General features: G+C 35.1%; 1 protein-coding gene across 2 annotated transcripts in view; it reads right to left on the reverse strand.

Annotated features, from left to right (window-relative positions):
• LOC306885625 (sorting nexin-13-like) overlaps positions 1-22,644 on the reverse strand; it is a 32,632-nt gene extending 9,988 nt beyond the window's left edge. For both annotated transcript variants that reach the window (XM_079442277.1, XM_079442278.1), the window contains exons 1-17: positions 22,478-22,644; positions 16,119-16,231; positions 15,926-16,028; positions 13,091-13,180; positions 10,138-10,259; positions 9,805-9,926; positions 8,610-8,714; positions 7,532-7,620; positions 6,474-6,557; positions 6,255-6,393; positions 6,006-6,094; positions 3,348-3,447; positions 3,071-3,267; positions 2,888-2,992; positions 899-1,031; positions 771-808; positions 610-679 (exon numbers count right to left, since the gene is read on the reverse strand). In XM_079442277.1, the coding sequence (XP_079298403.1) occupies positions 610-679; positions 771-808; positions 899-1,031; positions 2,888-2,992; positions 3,071-3,267; positions 3,348-3,447; positions 6,006-6,094; positions 6,255-6,393; positions 6,474-6,557; positions 7,532-7,620; positions 8,610-8,714; positions 9,805-9,926; positions 10,138-10,259; positions 13,091-13,180; positions 15,926-16,028; positions 16,119-16,231; positions 22,478-22,489 (1,711 nt within the window). In that variant the 5' untranslated portion in view covers positions 22,490-22,644. The remainder of the gene's footprint in view (positions 1-609; positions 680-770; positions 809-898; positions 1,032-2,887; positions 2,993-3,070; positions 3,268-3,347; positions 3,448-6,005; positions 6,095-6,254; positions 6,394-6,473; positions 6,558-7,531; positions 7,621-8,609; positions 8,715-9,804; positions 9,927-10,137; positions 10,260-13,090; positions 13,181-15,925; positions 16,029-16,118; positions 16,232-22,477) is intronic.

Consider the following 22,644-nt stretch of genomic DNA (forward strand, 5'->3'; position numbering starts at 1 on the left):
AATGACTGTAATACAGAACTAATACTGTGTAGTTGAAAAGAATTTGTGAAGCTGTTACTCGGTGGATACAGGTGGTGATGGCGCAGTGGATAAGACACATGCCTTTGGTGTGAGAGACCCGGGTTCGAATCCACTGTGAGACACCAATGTGTCCCTGAGCAAGACACTTAACCCCTAGTTGCTCCAGAGGCGTGCGACCTCTGACATATACAGCAATTGTAAGTCGCTTTGGATAAAAGCGTCAGCTAAATGAATAAATGTAAATGTACTCAAACACGGTAACTCAGCAAAGACTGAACACACACACATATCATATCTTTGAGCAAAAAAAAAAGTGCATTTTTTTCTTCTTTTGATATTAAAGTGATTTTTTCTTTTTTAGATAGTTACACCATGTTGTAACCAGGTATAATGCAATAAAGACACAAGCAATTACCCACATGTTGATCTAATCTATTGTCTAGTCATTATGAGCAATAAACAGCATGACTTTTTAATGGTCATTTTCAGTGAGGACAGAAAACACTGTCTAGTAAGGACACAGTGCTGGACTTTAAAACTGTACAGTATTTATCTACTGAAATGGTTAACAGCAGGTAAAACTCTCACCCGTATCAGAGATAAAGGCATGAAGCTGAGCAGACTCATCCACGCTCCCGCTGCTGAGATCATCTAATGACTACAAAACACAATCATTAGAAACAATCATACACACTCAAACATGCCTGATGTGTGTAAATATTACATATGAACAGCTTTATTTGACATACTAAATTAATGCTTCCTGTTGGAGACCCATTGAACGACTCTGGAGAAACAGAGAAATAGTAATGAATTTTAGGAGATGATGTGTAAACAGGCTCATTAATGCCAGATCTGGTATATGTGTGTTTGTCACCTCCGTCACCGTCGTCTGACCCCCTGAAACTGGGCTCTTTCAGCATGTCCAGCTCGGCCAGCATCCGCACGTACAGCGGGTGCTGCTTAAACGACGGGTAAAACCTCTCATCCCGCAACATCATATCATACACCTGAGGAACACAGAGAGCTAATATAGTGGGCTTTTTAATGGTTATATTGGTCAAAACAGGCCTGCACGATAAACCATCAAAAATCTCAAATTACACTTGTATACACTACTGTTGAAACGTTTTAGATTGGTCTCTTTTGCTCACCAAGGCTGCATTTATTTGATAAAAAATATTTTACCATTTAAAATAACTTTTCTGTGAGAATATCTGTTAAATTGTAATTTATTTCCGTGATAAAATCTGAATTTTCAGCATCATTCCTCCAGTCTTCAGTGTCACATGATCTTCAGAAATCATTCTAATATACTGATTTTCTGCTCAAGAAACAATTCTGATTATTATCAATGTTAAAGTGACTTAAAGAAATTTACAGTCCATGAATATTTTTACTGGCCATTAAACTGTATGTGAATTATTTCATTAAAAAACAGGCAGAACAAATTGGGGAAACACATATAATTGTATTTTTATTTTGTATTGATATTATTATTTGTATTTACTTACTATTATTATTATTATTTAATCAAACCATGAAAAATAATCTGATATACTTAATTATATTTACTTTATAATACTACTGAACTGCAAAGAAGTTCATAATAATTTTAATTGAATAAAAATAACAATTAATATTCATTAATATTATTATTTTATATAACAACTGTAAAATTACAACACTAATATTTATTGTTGCTTTTAAAAATGTGACCCTGGACCACAAAACCAGTCAATTGTGTCAATTTTTCGAAATTGATATTTCTACATCATCTGAAAGCTGAATAAATAAGCTTTCCATTGATGTATGGTTTGTAAGGATCGGACTATTTGAAAATCTGGAATCTGAGGGTGCAAAAAAGTCTAAATACTGAGAAAATCACCTTTAAATTTGTCCAAATGAAGTTCTTAGCAATGCGTATTACTGAACAAAAATGAAGTTTTGATATATTTACAGTAAGAAATTCACTAAATATCTGCATGGAACATGATCTTTACTTAATATCCTCATGATTTTTGGCATAAAAGAAAATGGATAATTTTGGCCCATACAATGTATTTTTGGCTATTGCTACAAATATACCCCAGCGACTTAAGACTGGTTTTGTGCTCCAGGGACACATATTAAACCACTGAGCTTTAATTTTGGTGGAAAACCGCAGGGAAACTTCTCTGTTTGAAATGCTTCAGTTTTGTTGACAAACTGTTTATAAACGCTTCTCATTACAAACTTGGGAAATGTTTGGCGCATGTTGCATTTTCAAATGCTCGTTATAAACGATTCAAACTCACAGCGCAGTTTGACTCTGAAAACACTGTTAGCATGAGCGGCTCACGTGAAAAGATCACAGCACTTCACTCTGATATATATTTACAATGCAGTCTTGGCTATTTGATAATTGCGCTAAACCATATCATGTTCATATGTGACCCTGGAGCACAAAAGTAAGCAGCACAGGTATATTTGTAGCAATAGCCAACAATACTTAGTATGGGTTAAAATTATAAATTTTTCTTTTATACAAAAAATCATTAGGAAATTAAGTAAAGATCATGTCCCATGAAGATATTTTGCAAATTTCCTACCGTACATATAACAAAACTTAATTTTAGATTAGTAATATGCATTGCTAAGAACTTCATTTGGACAACTTTAAAGGTAATTTTCTCAATATTTTGATTTCTTTGCACCATCAGATTATAGATTTTCAAATAGTTGCATCTCAGCTAAATATTGTCCTATCCTAACAAAAAAAAAAACAGCTTTCAGATGTATAAATCTCTGTTTCCAAAAACTGACCCTTATGACTGGTTTTGTGGACTAGGGTCACATATATGCTCAATGAAACATCAGTCATTACCTTTTTCTGGATTTCATCAAATATCTCGGGTGTGGGATCCTCTTTGCTGAGTTTCTGAGCCAGTCTGGTTACAGACGCTTCGTCCACCTGCACCCTAGGAGACGCCTGAGTGGAAATAAACCTGTCAAACATCACTTCATGGACCCTTTACTCATTCTTACCGGTAAATCTCAATCCTCTCACCTTCTCAGACAGATACTGGTCGTAGATGCCGAGCGCGGCGGCTCTCAACAGGTCTTTGGTGGTCTGGCTGCTCTGCTTCTTCCCGTCTCTCTGGCTGCTCTGTAAGACCTCGAGCTGCTGCTGGGCCGTGACCCGATAGCCCTCCACCGTCAGCCAGAAGAACAGGATTGCCTGACCGCCCATGGGCTGCATGTAGTCTAGAGACAGAGAGAGATGAAATGTACCGAGGAAAGATATCTGAAGAGAACACAGTTTGTGTGCATCCACCTCGACTCACCCATGAAGAACTGCAGCGCGATGTTGTGCACTAATATATGTTCCAACGGAATCACACACAGCTTCCCAAAATTAGCTGCGAGTTTCAATGCATCCACTTCCTGTTCAGAAAACAAACAAGCAACCAAAATGTGTTAATTATTTTGGCAGGTGAAATGTTAATTGTCAGACACCTGATTAATTGCTGTTAAAACCTGAAATTATTTTATTAAAGGGGTCTTATGATGCTTTTTTAAAGATCATTATTTTGTGTATTTGATGTAACAATGTTGACATGTTTTATTGTTCAAAAAACACATTATTTTTCAAATACTGTACATTATTGTAGGTCCTCTATGCCCCGCCTCTCTCAAACACGTTGTTTTCTACAAAGTCCCTCCTTCCGACAAGACAGTCTGCTCTGATTGGCCAGCTGACACAGTGCATTGTGATTGGCCGAACACCACAAGCTGCATCGGAAATGTAACGCCCCTTTCCATAATCGCCAGCTTTAGCTTTCAAAATTATAGTAAATGAATGAATGAATGAATGAATGAATGATGCATTTATATAGCGCTTTATTGTGTATTGCTGTACACCCAAAGCGCTTTACAATCATGTGGGGGGGTCTCTCCTCAACCACCACCAGCGTGCAGCATCCACTTGGATGATGCGACGGCAGCCACAGGACAACGGCGCCAGTGCGCTCACCACACACCAGATACAGGTGGAGAGGAGAGAGAGATAGAGCCAATCAAGTGTATGGGGATTATTAGGAGGCCATGATAGACAAGGGCCAGTAGAGGGAATTTGGCCAGGACACCGGGGTTACACCCCTACTCTTTACGAGAAGTGCCATGGGATTTTTTAATGACCACAGAGAGTCAGGACCTCGGTTTAACGTCTCATCCGATAGACGGTGCTTTTTGACAGTATAGTGTCCCCGTCACTATACCGGGGCGTTAGGACCCACACAGACTGCAGGGTGAGCACCCTCTGCTGGCCTCACTAACACCTCTTCCAACAGCAACCTAGTTTTCCCAGGAGGTCTCCCATTCCAGGTACTGACCAGGCTCAACCCTGCTTAGCTTCAGTGAGCAACCGGTCTTGGGCTGCAGGGTGATATAAAGAAAGACAGTAAATAATGTCCTTAGTTTTAATGTCCTTAGTTTTACCATCAGTTCAAGCCCGAGAGGGGAACAGAGTCGCGTGATGATGCTGATGAAGCCGTGATTGTGTGAGTTCTCTCTTCTCTCTCTCTCACACACACACACAACGCGCAAAATTCCGCATTTAAACAGTCCATAGCAAATACTTCAACTTAAAACAAAACATACAGTCACTGATTCAGAGGTGCCAGATTGTCATAGCAAAGTCAGAATTACCTCCTCTCCAAGGTTCACGAAATGGTCGTCCATAAAATACATTGCTGTTCTGTTGTAAGTAATCTTAATGATTCCTAAATGAATCTACTTCCGGAAGGCCAAATAAAGTGCTTTTGCTTTCGCATAGAAACACACAGTGTCTCCCTGACACGGCTGCATCAACACTACTGTGGTACTGAAACCACATCTTTTTTTGCGTGAACATTTGGGAGGCATTACTCAAATATTTCCACATCTTGACATCAAGATGTAGGGCATGATTGAATGAGCCGTTTTAGGGGGGCGTGGCAGAGTCTTAAATTTGATAAAGCATATTTATTTGGTTTTGAGACTTTAGTCTTTGCAACTTCAGGGATTTTTATCTATGCGCAATCAGCTTGTAACTCTCCAAAGAGAAAGGAAAACTTGAAATCACATCATATGACCCTTTAAAAGTACTATAAATCAATTTTATTATGTATTTTATGTTTTTGAAAAACAGTTACAAACAGAAAATATAATAAATAACTGCTTGTAATAATATAATAATACTGTTATGACTAATAATAATAATGATTTTGGAAAATGGTCATTTCTGTTTTTTCCAAAAATCTTCTCATTAATAATAGTAATTAATTATAGAATGCATTGATACAGTATTATAAACTGTTCTCTGATATCTACACAGAAGGTATGTGGCTTAGGTAAGGGCAAAAAATCTCCAGAAATGATTTTACATGTCCATTTACAACCCTAGGATTTCTCCCTAGAATGAAACGGTCTGTTATTGGCTTATGATAATTAATATGACTTATATAATACAATTAACATTTTATTTATATTAATTATAACTATACATTTATAATTTAATTATACTTTTGTTATACATTCTTATTTAGATACTACTACAGTTTTTATTAATATATTGAATTACTGTTTATTTTTTTAATTTTCCATTTTAATTTTAATAAAAAAAAATAGATACTGTACAGCTTTTATTAATTTATATTTCAGTTTTAGTTATTAAAGTACATCAAGTCAAATCAAATTAAAATGAGAAATGCTAAAAAACAGCTAAAATATAGTTGTTTTTTTATTTCAAGAAATGAAAATGTTTATAATGGTTTTAGTTTCAGTTAACTATAATAACCCTGATTAAGAGGAATTATTTCATATGTTTCAATTACACTACTGTTAATGCTAAATTGATCATTATTGAAAAGAAATTTAAATTCCTAGTAAATATAAATGTTTTTAATGAATATTCATGTTTTATAAGAAAGCAATTGTGAATGAAACAGGAGAGATTTGTTTACCTTCCCTGATTGTAGCCGTTGTATCCGTGTTTCACAGACTTTTTTCACAAAGAGCAAACTATTGATTTGATTCTTTATGAAGTTGATATCTGTGAGTGTGGAGAGAGAGAAAATGAAGAGTAAACAGTGTTTGTTATGATAAAGCCTTGAACTTGCTCTCAAATTTTCCAAAACAAACCCAAATTCCAACCGAATGAAAAAAAACACGTAACACAGCGTATGTGTGTAAACACGAGTGAGTGCGTGTACCGTCTGCTCCCGTGTCCAGAGATCGGAGGTACTGAAGCTCCTCCAGGACTTTGTCTTTGACGGCCTCCAGCTCGGCCACTTTGTCTGTCAGCTTTAAGATGTTCAAGAAGGCCTCGTAGTTACAGCTGGAGTCACGAATCTAAACACACAGACGAAACTTCTTAGGTAAAAGGTAATTCATGACACGCTCTTGGACTGTAAGAACCGAGCAGGTCTCACCATCCAGATGATGAACTGGTTGATGTAATCAGGGTCACTCAGCTGGTTAATTAAGGGCAGCAGAACTCCTCTGGCCAAAACTTCCTGCAGGACATCAAAGAGTCAATCAGTTAATCAACATCAAGTTTGTTCATGTGCAAGACACCAAGACTGGAGCTCTAATCTTGTAGTCTCAACATCAAGACCTTAGAACAAAACCCACTTGTCTGCTTTCTGTAAATCCCAGATCTAGTGTCTTAAAGTAATGTTCTGTATTAAATACAACTTCAGCTCTAGCAACATCTTTTGTGGTATAATGTCAATTTCTTAATAGAGCAAGTGAGGCAAAGCAAATAGCCTATGCTTAAGTGAGTGTGCAGTTGTCCTCTTTCAATCAGATTATAATGTCAATTTCCACAGAGAATAATTTAGACATTTTCCAAATTGCATTTTATAGGAAAATTCTTTTGCAGTAATTTAAATTAGAATAAATGTTATTTGATATATTGTAGTACTAATTAATATTTTACTATCCCATTTTTTATTTTATTTTTTTATTTATTTTTATTAATGTTATTTTTAAGTTTTAGTCATTTTGTTATGTGTTTCTGTAATTTTTTATATTTAGCTTTATTTTTGTATTAGTAATTTTAGTACTTAAACTTTTTTTATTTCAATTAGTTGCCAAGGCAACATTTCCTTTTTTAAGTTTTTGGGTTTAAGTTTTTCATCTTAGTTTTCTTTTAGCTTTATAAAGGCATTACAATACTGCAGACTGAAAATGTTTTAAGAGCAGTGTTATTTTAGTATTGAATTATAGTTTTTATTAATATTTTGAATCAGTGTTTATTTCTATATTTTCATTTCAATTTTAGTTGTTAGGTTTCACGTTTCAGTTTTTCATCTTACATTTTATTTCAAATAACAAAAACTATTGTTTAACAGTTTTAATTTTGCTCTCATTACAATGGAAGGCAGAGAAGTAGTTTACAGGTCTTTAAAAATCTGACATTAAAATGTATGGTTTTCTCCATACATTTTACAGTTTTCATAGCTTTTTTTAGCTGTGAGTGTCTCACCCTGAGGAAGTATCTCATATTCTTGTTGTGGAAATCCCCATGAGGTAGTAACAGGTACAGCAACACTTCACAGAGATCCCGCAGGTAACCTGCACCAAAAATCACACGGCAGTCAAACAAACATACAGCGCAAAGACAACATACATACACATGAAATCAGTTTGCGTACCAACATATAAATACATATGAATTACATCAAACAATATTATTACAGATTATTGTGCTGACACAAATGCAGTTTATTGTACCAGTAATAACCAGAAAAAAAAGATACTATGCATGTTGTGGCACTTTTAATTATAAACAGACTAGACTTTTATTTTGAAATGTCTATGATTTGCTACTTCCAGCTGCTCATTCAAAAAGCTTAGATCCATAAACACCATGAAGTAAACATTGTCATAATTTATCAACAAAGGATCATTAACAATCTCTTGGCATAAATGTGCGATATTAACCACAAGGCAGTAAAACACAGCGTTTTGTCTTTGAAATGTGCAGTGCTCACATAAATTTAATTAAATCAGTGCCTTTTGAAGTTTATCAATCACATTTGGCCTGATTCATGCTTTCCCATCCAAATTTCAAAAATTAAGACATTGATAAAATTTATAATTTAGATTTTTTTTATACAATAAGACTTTTTATGACCTTAAATTTCAAAAAACTTTTTTTTTTTTGTATAAACATTCATCAAAACATCTGCAGAAGAAAGAAAGTTGGTTTTGGAAAGACATGAGGGTGAGTAAATGATTTGTCATTAATCATCTGATGATGATGGAACAAAGATGTGATCACATGACATCTTTTATATTCACAGGGCACATTTATACACACTCCTCCACCCAAAAATGTTGTTTCAAAGATCCTCAAAGCATTTCCCTGCATTCATGACAGGGTGTGTGTTTATATTTTGAGCTAATAAAGTCTTTCATCTGGTCTAGAAAATAAGATCTGCCCTAGAGAAGCATGTTCAACTTATTCATGACTACTGTTGACAGTTCCAAACCACACCTTGAATCACTAGGCTGGAGTCTCCCAATTGTCTATAGACACAAATCATTTGTGTTTGTCTTACCTTCTTCTTCCTTGCGTGACGTGCACACGACATCTCTACAAATCTTCCTCTCCATTTCCACCTCCGCCTCAAAAAACGAGTCCAGCAACTCATCCGGAGCGTCACCTGCAACAAACACACCGACGGCGTCATGCACAAGCTCACACTATGAGTCAGTACAATCAAGTTCCCATTAAAGATGCCCTGTACTCAGTGAACAGGAAGTGGCATTAGTAAATCAACTGTTTTCTTACATGCTACAGGTTTAGTCCTGATATTGAGATCTTTGCATCATGTCCTAATCAGCTGTGATGCAATAAAAAGCTCTAGGTTGCTCTATTCACTCATCTGACTCTATTTTACGAGGTTAGCTACCCAAAAATAAAACAGCACCATTCTCATTCCTCAAAACATGAAAAAGACATGAGTGAGCAAATGATGATATTTTTACTTTTCGCTTCACTTTACTATCTGGTTTCATTTGTTAACACTCAGTCAACATGAACTAACAATCAGGGTTATTTTAGTATAATTGAGATACTGTTATAGTAATGTATATTACCGTACTATTTTGATATTGAGCTTTTATTTGAATATTTTATAATTTTGAATTTAATGATAATTAAGATTTAATTAAATAATACATTTTAGTTCAAATCAGTACTTAATTGTGTGTGTCATTTTTATTATTAAATTTATGTATTTTTGTATATATAGTTTATCATTTATTTTTATTGCAGTTTTAGTTTAGTTGTATTCAACTAAATAAAAATGAGAAATGTTTCTTTGGCAACCAGTTGAAATAAAATAAGTTCAAGTTTTTTGTTTTTACATTTTATTTCACTGATATTTTCACTGTTTTCTTTTTCGGTTTTAGTTTTAGTTATAAAAAGCAACCCTGCAAACAATGAAAAATATTTCTGAAGCATTTATTAATCTTAGTTAAACTTATTTTAACATTTAAAAATACATTATTAAAATAAAATAACTGTTCATATTATTTAATAAACTAACAATGAGCTAACAGTGAAATGAACAGTTAAATAAAGATGGATAAATTTTATAAATGCATGTACACTCATTGTTAAATTTAATTAATGCAATAGCAAACATTAACTAATGGGACCTTAGTGTGAAGTGTTACCAGTATTGCAGTCTTGCCACTGATAAACTGTTTGATCTATTTTTTTAGAGAAGTGAACAGAACAATCCTTACGTTGTTTCGGATCTTCTCTTTCGTTCAGCTTCTCCTGAGCTTTCCTGAAAACACGCAGATGAGTCGCAAAGTCATCCACCAGTCTGGTGGTGAAATACGGCTGCCAGTCCACCTCTTTAGACCTGAAGAAAGGAAAGATTGGGCACTTAATGAATCACAGGATTAACGGTCTCCATTTCAACACTGCGCTTAGCAGGGAAAATGTGTCAGAACATTTGAATGCAGTGTTTGGTTTGTGGTCAGATGTTGCATCATAATGAAAATCCCAGCGTCACTCTCAATGATGATACAGCAGTGATTTTAAAGCAGATCTGTGTCAGACAGGTGTCTTACCTGGTGGAGAACTCAACGAGTGCGTTCTGGACCGTCTGACGGATCTCCAAGAGGAACGTTTCATCATCACTCAGTGTGTAATACCAATACTGGATATAGTCCCTCAAGGCGAACTGGATGACCTGATGAACGACATGAGAAGAGGATCAGATCACTTCCTGAAACAAACAGGATACCATTTGTGGTCCTAAGAAATCCCATTTATTTTTTCCCAAATTCCATTTTATTTCCCAAATTCCGTTCTTTTTTTTTTCAAATTTATCTGAATTTTTCTTTTTGTCCATTTTAGTTTTTTAGACTGCATTTTAATGGTTAAACTCAAAAGCAAATTTGAATTTAAATCATTATTCTGTTAAGTTTTTTTTATTATTATTATTTTCTTTTTTTTTTTTTCTCATATTCCAATTTATTTTTTACCAAATTCAGCGTTCGTTTATTTTTTTTGCTGGATTCCATTTCAATAGTAATTAAATTTGAATAATCAATTTGAATACTACTACTATTATTATTATTAAACTGAGATCTACTTTCTTCGGTGCAACAGTAATTTATTACATCACAACTTTTATTTCTCATGAAGACCTTTGAGTTCCTGTATGCATATTATATGATAGTTTTTCTCAAATTAAATTGCAAAATGCTAACGAAGACTCAGATATCTCAGAAATCTAGAAAAAAACTATTTCCAAAAAATTATATATGGTATATATATATATTATATATAATTATATATGGTATATATGGTCTTACTATTGTAAAAACTGTTAAAGTTTTTTATTAAAATAATTAATGAAACCATTAAAAGGGCAACTAGAAAAAAGTTAATGGAAACCACAGAATTTGTAAATTTGGGAAAAAATAATCCGAATTTCATAGGTCTTCACAAGGAAATGTATTGTTCTGGATCATGTGCTCTCGGTTCTTTTTGGCACAGACACAATGACCCATCACTGCTACTGCAAAGGACTTTGGGTAGACATTCCAGAGCAGATGTGAAGCTCAGCAGAAAAGAGCTGCTGGTGTACTCTCATGACTGTCTTTAACTTAACACAATTTCCTCAAAGCCTCAGACTTACATAGTATGATTTACGCAATGATTTCACTCATAAAGAGATCTTATACTATGGGACGAGTTTTTAATGCGGTCACATCATGGAAAAACCTGATACTTATCGGTCTTTTCTCACGTCTACAAGTCTCTCCAGTCCACCCAGACCAGTTACTGAAACTAAACCATAAAAAAACAGGAACCATTTTTGAACAAATCAGCCTCGTTCCAAAAACCTAGACTGCTGCTTACCAAGACAACATTTTTAGGCAACACTCTCCAAATGGAGGCTGTTCAAAAAAGTAGGTTACACCATGCTGTCTTGTTATAGTTCAAGTATACTACAACTGTATCCAACCTTACCCAGATATACAGTGCACTAATATTAAGCAGTATGAACTTTATTTGCTGAAAAATGTAACCTATATTATTGCTTAGGCTTATTTCAAAAGTTGGATGTACCCTAGTTTGCCAGCACACTAACATTAAGCGATATACACAATACAGCAAAACTTAGCTGCATGATTCCAATTGTTTACATTATTGTAAAATGTAACCATATTATTGGCCTGCTCTTTATATAAAGTAGTAGGATATATAAGTGTGTCCAACTTTATCTGCATTCTTACAGGGCACTTATTTGTTGTGTTTGTCGTTCAAAAATTGTTGGGAAATTGTTAAATCAATATTTGATTACATTGTAAAAGACTAGTTCAGTTGTTAGTGATTTATGCCTTATTTGATTACCACCGCTTTTGATAATAAATGTGTACTAAAAAATAAATCCAGAAAAACTAAAACAGATAAAATATTTAGATAAAATATTTCATAGGGCTCCAATATTTAATTTTTTTTTTATTAATTATTATTAATTAAATGTAATTATTAAATTAAAACATACATTACATTAAACATTTAATTATTTAATTCAATTATTAAGTTTAATGCAAGATGTAAACTATATTATCGCCCAGTTCTAATCCGCTAAATGCGACTGTAAGACTTTAAGATATTAAGATATTATAAACATTAACATCATGATTTTCTGTAAACTGCTTTGAAACAATGTGTATTGTGAAAAGCACTATACAAATTAACTTGACAATCAATAAAATAAAATAAATAAAATTGTTATAAATGTATTTCATTAAACACTAAAATTTACAGCTCCATCTAATAAAAATAAACCATTTATCCAATATTATTTTGTATATGGTGCATTTTTATGCTGCTTAGATTAACAAATCATTCATTTAGACATGGGCCTCTCGTATATTTGGTGGTACGTGTGCATAATGACAGCATAGGTAGCTGTCTATGTAAGCAGCTCACCAGGTATTGGAACGGAGCCATTAACATAAAACAAAACTGTATTTACATCATAACACCTATTCAATGTTCTGCAACTTGAACAACAGTTTGAGTGACACTGGTATGTCATTCACATATCTAAGGTACAACAGTACCTGTTTTCTAAATGTCAAAGAGAGGGTGTAACATGGTTGTGCAACACCAATATGGTGGTTTTATGGTGCAAGAAACCTCTCTGACTAACAATAAATGCAAATAAAAGCTAAAGTGTAAAATTTAAAATGTGACCCCAGCAGAAAATATGCATTGTAAGCAGACTTAAAGCCAATTCAGTACAGCATGTGAGGCCACTTACTGAAAATGAGTGCTGTTTTCATAAAGCAGAAGAGCACATGACAGTGAAGCCTAAACTCTCAAACGAGCTGAACCAGCATCTGACGCATGTCATGGGCGGAAACAAATGGCGTTTGTGAAGCGAAAGCTCGACAAGTCCGAGAGAAGCTCATCAGTGGAGAAACCACAGGTTCCTCAAACGCATGAACGTGCACTTTCAGCTGTGGCGTTCAGCCGTACGTTTGGTTTTGTTAATGGTACCTGCTGCAGTGGCTCATCTATGATACTGGATCCCGTCAGACGGCGATCGATCTTTATGGGTTTGGACTCTGATTTCATCTCCTCCAAAACCTGACGAACAGACACAAAGAATTCAAACTCAGAAGTTGAACACGAGCACAATCCAAAGTCATCATGAAATAAAAATCAGCAATTTACTTTCTTAATAAATGTTTCTGGTATTAATGGGCATGATTTATCAGTAAAACACCTGTTCACTTGCTTAATTATAAACCTTAGTTTACATGTCAGTGACTATATATTCTATCTAGCAGAAGAATGTTTCTTAAAGGCAGGGTAAGCAATTTTTCAAAAACGTTTTAGAAAACTGAGTTGGGGCCAAGTACCAAAATAAACTTGTAGCCAATCAGCAGTAAGGGGCGTGTCTACTCATGATGTGGAGGAGAGAGTGTTCAGTGAACAGCCGAGCCGAGTGACAGAAAGATAGAGATGGCGGATAAAAAAAAAACAAAAGAGGAAAACGTCTGCGGAACGATAAGGCAAAAAGTAGTCTCGCGTAGCCAGACCTTCAGACTGACGGCTGAAGGTCTGGAATAGATGGCCAAAGCCATGAGGCCGTTTGACCGACATGTCAAACAACCAATCATAGTTCGTTTCTCTTGGAAATCCGGTTTAATTCAACCAGTCAGATGACGACTTCGACATTCCTGAAGTGTTTCCAGGAAAGTGTGCCATATGCATCAGATGTTTAGCCAACGCTCTGTGGGCGTGACGTCTGAGGCTGAGACTAGGCAAAAAGTAGGACGCGTGTAAATATCGGATCAGCTTTCCAGCGCTGGAGAGAACTCGAGGAGCGGAAGGCCTGTGATCGGACGCCGAGGTTGCTTTGCTTCTTCTCGATAGGTGAGTAACACCGTGTCTACATCGGACGCGCCGCGCCGCAACAGCTAAAGCCTGCGTGTAAATACGCGTGTATTTCAGGCGAGAATGTAGTTGCTTAAAACTCAAATCTGCAGTTTATTTATAAAAACAGCGCATATTTGAAAATTTGATTTGCCGATTTCAGAGACGTGAGCTCCACGTGATCATCAGGCGCTCAGTGCTCATGTATCCCGAAGAGAGGAGCATGACCTCGGCTAATCCTTCTGAAATTTGCTGCTGGCTCTGATGTTTCTGTAGTGGTTAAACATAAGATATAATTCGTTTTGGCTAAATCTAACAGGTAATCTTTGGTCTTTATTCTATTGTTCTATTAAAATGTTAAAATGAAACAGGCAATGTTTGATATAATATTTCATTTCATTGTAATGCATGTACGTTCCCTGAACTACATTTCCGCGGCTATTAATAGGCTATGTTTAAATGAAATGAAAAGGGGCAGTGGTGTTTGATATATTTTGTCTGTAAATACAGTGAGGAAGACTGCAGCAGCCAAGGGAGCTGACTGATGTTATCAAGTATGCTGCTCTTTGCAGAATTACTGGACTTGCGTCATTCCTCCGCAGGAATTCACACTCCCGAGTCTAACTCGTGAAGTCTGAACTACCGAGGATGCAAGTCCGAAATTTGCGTACTTGGTATTGAGAAACATGCGCAGACCAAACGATATGTCACCAGACTATTTGCCTAATCTTCTCAGGTAGTTTCGACCGCGATGGAAACGCAGACAGCAACAGGTCTGGGGGAAAAAATGTTCCTGGGACATATTGTTCCAGGTAATTTCGGTGGAAAAGCAACTTATGTTTCACAGAACTAATCGTTGCCTGGGTTGCGTAGGCTACGTATATGTGGGGCACACAAATCAAAATAGGGGCGAGATTGGGGTAGGGGCGTATTTGTTTTGGTGATTTCAAATATCAACATCGGCTTCCAGAAATCGCTTACCCTACCTTGAATTAGCTTAATAAAATTTTAATTTGATTAAAAAAAAAACATACACCAAACCTCAAAGGTCTTCACAAAAGCTGTCAAAATAAAAGTTTGGTTTAACTTGTAGAAACTATGACAGAAATATTACTTTTGTACAGTGGACTACTTCTCAAAGCAAAAATAACAGCAAAAATAAAATTATTAAAACTTATCGCAAATTGTTTCTTCCATATTTTAATATTATTAAAAAAAAACTTTGATTCAACAATTTTTTTTTTGTTTGATTACATTTTAAAAGATTAATTAAACTGTTAATGGTTTATGCCTTGATTTGATTACCACCACTTTTGATAATTAATGTGTATTAAATCAGAACAAAATTCAGAACAACTAAAACAGATAACAGAATTTCTGAAAAAAAAAAAAAAAAAAAAAAAAAAAATTATATATATATAATGATTTTTTTTTTTAATTAAAAATAAATAAAATTTTAGGGGGGGGGGGGGGGTCACTGCATGTCATACTTTTTTTAGTATTAGTATTTTTCATTTAATATTCAAATATGAATAAATTGTTATTAATTATTAAATTAAATAATTTAAACTAAAAACATTTAATTATTTAAACTAAACATTAAAATTATTGAACTATTATAATTCAATCTAAGTATTGCTAAGCAGAAAAGTAAATAAACATCAAACTTCAACTAAATCATTTAATTTAACAAACGTTTAAAGAAAAAAAATGCATTTCATACTTTTTCGTATTAGTATTTCTTATTAAACATTTCTTATGTTTATTCATTATTAAAATTATTATTAATTATTAAATTATTTTCACATAAAATATTTAACATCTTTCAAATTAATGCAAATTTAAAGCAATTCATCAACGTCGTACTTTATTGATCAAATGCATTACAAATGCTTGTATATGTTGTGGTAAATATAATGAATAAAAATAAATAAAAGGGAAGAGTTTGCACACCTTCAGTATGGCCATCTGTGTTGATGGCAGGTAGGAGTGTTCACACCTTTCCAGGTGTTTCTCTGAGTTTATCTTTCCAAATAAAAGAAGCATTACAAAACCCCTAGAAAGAGAGAAGAGAGAGGACATGGTCTTACAGAGCTTAAAGCGCACTGATGCTGCCTGAAATGAGACGTATTTGTGGTCCACTTACCCGCCAATGAAACAGAGGATGTAGAAGGCCAGATAAAAGATGGCAAAGGGTCCAAATGTGATGAGGAAGAGGACGACTCCTAGACCCCCCCATCCCCAGATGGACAGACTGGCCTGAAACACACAAACACAGATAGAGAGAGAGAGAGTTAATGACATTATTTCTTATCTTTGGCTGACTCTGAGTGCTCATGCCAAAGAGTATTAATTGATCGGAAAGACAGCAGCATCAATATAGTGTAATGGAACATACAGAAGAAAACCATGACATGATTGCAGCAACTGAACAACTGAAACCAAACATCATCAGGGTCGAAAATGTTCAAAGTGTGTGAATTGAGAAAAATTTCAACCATGAAAAAATATTTGCACTATTTCATTAAAATAATGTTTTATCTCAAAGACAAAAGCATTGCTTTGCTGTAAGTATCATCATTTCAGCAGCATCAACTACTGCTTTAATGTTCATATAGGTAAAAGTCCTTGAGATTTCCTCTCTTTGATTTGATTCTCACTCATGTCAGATATAATCAGTAAGGGTCAGACTATCGTTCTTGAATTGCAATTAAAGTAGTGAAATTACAGGCCATTTCACCAAGCTGCATTTCGCCCTAGATCATCATCAACATAACAGAGACCCAGAAGAACTGAAAGCACAATGCAGGAGCTTTCAGCAGACAGGTAAAGGATTTCAAAAGAACTGAAAGGAGGAAATAAACTAGAGCCGACACAGATGAGGAGCAAGAGTGACTGTGAATGCGTCCAATGGCCAGGTTTCCTGTTTTTGGCAGGACAGGAAACTCAGTGACCCAAGCTGTGCCCTTCCCTTCCTTCTCCTGAGCAGATCACACACACACGGGTCTGAAGGGTCGGACCTGGAGGGTGCCCTTCTCAGCTGAAGTGTGTTAAATAAACATCAGCCAAAAATATGTTCAAACGTTAATCTGAGAAATAAAGAGAGCTGAACAATAACAGAAAGAAAGAAAGAAAGAAAGAAAGAAAGAAAGAAAGAAAGAAAGAAAGAAAGAAAGAAAGAAAGAAAGAAAGAAAGAAAGAAAGAAAGAAAGAAAGAAAGAAAGAAAGAAAATGAGGACAGAATCGCAGGATCCATTAATAAAAATTGAATTTTCTGTATAATGTGGAATATCATGGAATTTGCCAAATTTAGAATGAGTAAGTCAAAAGTAGGTCAGTACATATAAATAAAATTGCAATATGAATTAGTGTCTGTGAATATGAAACCGCAAAACAGACTATATGAAACCTGCATGTTCTGTGTGAAATTTATTACCAGAAAAATTAAAATGCACAAAGAATTTGAGAGAAAAACAACAACAGGGGTCTATTTTTGTAAACAAATTAATATTTGTTTTATGAATTCAATTAATTAGACATGTTGTTGATGTAAACTATTAAAATGGAATCCAGAAATACTATAATGGAAAACAAAGAATTTGGTAAAAATAAAATGGAATTTGATAAAAAGAGCATTTTATTGGGCCTAGGGGTGTGCGATATTAACAAAAAAGATCTCAATTCTTTTTGTGAAAATTTTGCGAGCCCTGATCTGAGATGAACGAACTGAGAGATGAGTCCTCAGAATGATAAAGTGCAATGAGCTTGTCTGATTTGCATTGGGTCTCACTGTGTGAGAGTAAACATCATCAAAACGTTATCAAGTACGAGGAAAAGCAAACATAAAGTTAACCACTACATCAATGCAAAAAAATTTAGGGAAGTAAAAAGTTTTGAATCAAACAGTCTCCTTTAGTCATGAAAAAAAGCTATGTATGCACTAGTTAATATTATATTAGCAGTTTGTGCATCATGCTTATAAAGAGACTTGCTGAAATGCACATACAATTTAACTGATTGAAAAACGTCCTTGTCTGTGGGAAGTTTTCCATGTGCTCTGAAAAACATGTTTTGGCCCTTATCACCACCAAACTAACCTCTAAAGAAGAAAAAAGCAGATTGCGGCCCACAGCGAACCAGATAACTAAAGCTGCTCTCTTTGTCGTCAAACACACAATAATCCAACAGCTGTTGTACCTTTACCATGCTTTCACATCAGAACACGTCACATATGGTGACAATCTCCATCCAGTAATAGACAGACGAGCTGTGAGCATTCGAGGACAGACACGAGGGGACGTTAATACAATCTAATGGATAAACCAACGAACTGTCCATTTGTCAATGGAAAGGTGTAAAGCTGTAGAGTTAATAGGTCTCTTAACAGCGATTATCTCATTCTGTCCTGCTGCATCCTCACAGGACGGGTCAGCGAAGACTTTAGCCAGATTAAGATTATCATCCACCGACTGCCATTCAATCACCTGCTGCAAACAAGCTCCTCCTTCTTAAACTGCAAAATTCATTAACATTACGCTGCATGGCAGGCAAACTACTGCTGTCGGCCTGAATATCCTCAGCTGAGACGAGGCCTTTATACACAGCCTGACCTGATAAAGTTAGACCGTGAATCTGCGCTGAGAAGAGCTCATTAAATGATTGTAAGTGCCAAAAAGTTCCCGAAGGTTTCAAGTGTGATCTTGCACAAAACTCATCAGACTTCACCATTAATTCAGGCTGGTCATTAAGGTCTATTTTAAGAGTGGTGTAAATACCCAAGGCTCGAGTGCTGCTGTCCTGAGATCAAACGCTGTGTATATAATCCAGATATATGCTTTAGCACTAGCACTTACAGAGAAAAGAGTACAAGCTCTCTAGACCACATTATAGCTGCATTATACTCACTGACACACTTTCTTAAAGTGAAATAAAATAATGATCTTAAAAATTTAACACTTTTTAGACTCTAAGAAAACAAGTTGTGTTTGCTCATGGAGTATTATTACTCTTCTTTTTTTAGCATTGAGATTTTTGCCTGGCAGAAACAAACAAAAAGAAAAAACAAACAAACAAAATTTTATATATATATATATATATATATATATATATAACAAAACAAACCCTCAAAAGAAAAAATAATAATAATTAATTAAAATAAATGTACATTTAACTGAAATTACGGTTAAACCCATAATTAATGACAGAATTTTATTTTTGGGTGAACTATCCCTTTAAAACTAAAATAACAAACAAAATATATATATTTTTTAAATAATAATAATAAAACAATAAAAAAATAATGAACCTTCACCTAAAATTAAAATGTAAAATATAGAAGTATAAATATTCATAAAAATAAAATAAAATATTCAACTGAAATACAACATACAATTTCTAATACTGGCACCATTTATAATTTTCATTTAGTTTAAGTTGAAGTACTAAAATAAAAACTATACAGACATAAAATACAAATGACATAACATTTCAAAAACTTTAAAATTATAAAAATAAAATTAATTATAATATAAAAGTCATATTAAAATAATCATATTAAAATATTACTGATATTAAAATAACACTGGTGCTCTTCTACCTTGTTCTACAAAAGTTAATTCATTATTAAATATTATGAAATATATAAACTAAACTAATTTATATTGGATTTATATTGGTAAAAAATTTAAACCTTTATCTATCTTGAAGGCTTTGTAAATAAAAAAAAAACACTTCCCTCATTTCACAGATTACATGGTGTAACTGTGAAATAACAGCCTGTCAGTATTAGATAATAATACCAGCTAATTAACACCCAATAACCAGGAGCTTCCCAAAGCTTTGATAATGAGTGGATGATGAGATTCACATGAGCATATATCTGACAGATCTGATGGGTATAAACAGGGCACATGCAGAGAGCACATCGAGCATGCTGGAACAGATTCAGCGCACAGGTGAACCGAGCTACTCGTTTGGTAATACGAGGCTGACTCTTAGTCAAGTGCTGCCCATTTACAGTTTTGCATTCCTCTGTTGACACACAACCCAGCACGAGGAGCACTTATGGAGAACTGAGGAAACAACAGAAACAAACATGATAAGACCCTGCTGTGCATGACATTGCTATAGATATATGCGTTCTTATTTACTGCAAAAAAAATAAAAATCAAATATAACATCACATGAATCACAGCAGGCTGGCCTGAAATGCTCTGGTTCAGTGAAACATTTGCAGTATTGCATTAACTTTGAGGTCCAGCCTTAAAATGCAAAGACAGAGCGACTGCACTCAAGTCCTGATACGCCAGCAGAGACACGTGTAGATGCTTTTTCAGCGGGTCATGTGACTAAAGAGGATTCACCTCATCTACCTGTCATCAGGTGACGAAACACAGACAGATTTCAATGAACTGAAACTTGACAAATGCAAGAGTTTCAGTGATGAAATATGGCATGCAACCAACTGGCAGGCTTGTCAAAACAAGTAGTTAACCTGTAGTTATTTTATCTTTAGATCATTAACTTGAAATAACCCCAACACAGAACAAGCATAACAGACTCTAATCAGGCCTGTCATCATAACTATACTACAGTATTGTGTTTGAACAATGGTTTACAGCTAAAACCAAAGGTAGCACACCCATTCACAAAATCATGAGGTTCCCACACTTCTCAATTGATTTCTGACCTTTCCGGTTCATGATTACTGGATCAGACACTGAAATACTAGGATACAGCATCAACCCATATGCAACTTTAAAAAAAAAAAAAAAACTTATGATCTGAACAACAGCATTTGCACGGTCTTAAAGGAGTAGTTCACCAAAAATGAACATTTTCTGAAAAGGTCCTCACTCTCAGGCCATCCAAGATGTAGATGAGTTTGTTTCTTCATCAGATTTGGAGAAATGTATCATTAAATCCCTTGCTCACCAATGAATCCTCTGCAGTGAATGGGTGCCGTCAGTTCAAAACAGCTCTAAACAAATATGTGGGTGGATTTTGATGTGAGAGACAACAGGGGATGGACTTTATCACTGGAGGAAGCGTTATTACGGACTCATATTTTAGCCAAAAGCAATGTTTTGAAGACAAAAACGTCTTTCTTATGGATTTGTTTCTTAAAAACAAGCAGCTTTTGTCTTCTCAAGACATTAATTGATGGACTGGAGTGGTGTGGGTTACTTGTGGATTATTGTGATGTTTTTATCAGCTGTTTGCACTCTCATTCTGACGGCACCCATTCACTGCAGAGCATCCATTGCTGAGCGAGTGATGAAATGCTACATTTCTCCAAACCCTGATGAAGAAACAAACTCATCTACATCTCGGGTGGCCTGAGGATGAGGACAGTTTCTGCAAATTTTCATTTTTTGGGTGAACTATTCCTTTAAATGTCACTTACAGCCAAAACAGGAGTTTACTTCAAAACTAGAATTAGAGGCTGAAATTAAATGTCATGCAACCAGACTGTATCTTGCCATCATAATAACCAATTATACCACAACATTTGCATAGGTTTATACATTGCATAGAGCCCAAACAAGTGTGTCACATTGTAAAATAATGCTCAGAAACTGAAATAGCATTCACAAACAAGACTAGTCTCATAAAGCCAGGCTTATCTTGACCAACTTCATCATCTAGCTGGAATGGAAAGAATTCTGGCTTCTTTGATAAGATAAAAGAATAAATTCTTCTGCCCAAAGTTGTTTGAAGTTTCTTACATCTGTACATTTTGTCAAAAATAGTTTTTAATTTAGTATATAGTTTATTTTAGTAAACTATAAACAAGTGCAACACTAACAAATCCAGGCTTCTCGTGATCACATAAACAAATTCATGATCTGAACTACAAAATATACTGCTAAAATAGGCCTTTTTACTTTTGTAAACGTTAAGATTTTAATATAAACATATGATCAGATACTGACACACAAAACAAGTGTCTGTTATCAGGGATGCCATCATAAACAACTTCGTGACCTGGATTACAACACTTTGATTGTCCCATACACACAAAACTGGCATGTTCCTTCAATGTTATTGTAAATACATGATCAGAGGCTCGAATGACACAAACACACACATCTGACAAAAACAAGAGTTTCACACACATGCCACGACGCATCATTTTCCACCAATTCTCAACATCAACAAGCCGAAGCACGCAGAAAACACACAAAAGCCCCTCATACACACAGCTGTCACACACACATTACTCATGTAAACACACATATATGATGTAAACACACCCATACAGCTGATGTTAGCTGAGCTAGCTGCAGACTTACTGTCAGCGCTCAGAAACATCTAATCTCATCGCATTAATACGTGTAATCCCGCACACAAGTCGTGTGTGTGTCAAAGTGTGTAACCGTGTGTGTACTTCAACGTGTGTGTGTTTATTTACCTGTTCAGGTAACCCACGGCTAGGCTAACAGCAGCGGGAAATACAGCGAAACCAGCACGCTGAGCAAACAGTGAGGGAAAACTGTGACTTACCTCTGCAAACATTATTTAAAATGCAAAACCGGAGGTTGTTCAGTTTATCCCCGCCACATTTTTAACGTTTTCCTTTCTTCTCACGTTCATAAACTGAAGCGCTTCAGGACTGCGCGCGCCCTGCCTGCAGCCGCCATGAGCGCGAGCTCGACAAGCCAACGAGTCTC

Source organism: Barbus barbus, assembly GCF_936440315.1.
Source record: "Barbus barbus genome assembly, chromosome: 19".
Taxonomy (NCBI): Eukaryota; Metazoa; Chordata; class Actinopteri; order Cypriniformes; family Cyprinidae; genus Barbus; species Barbus barbus.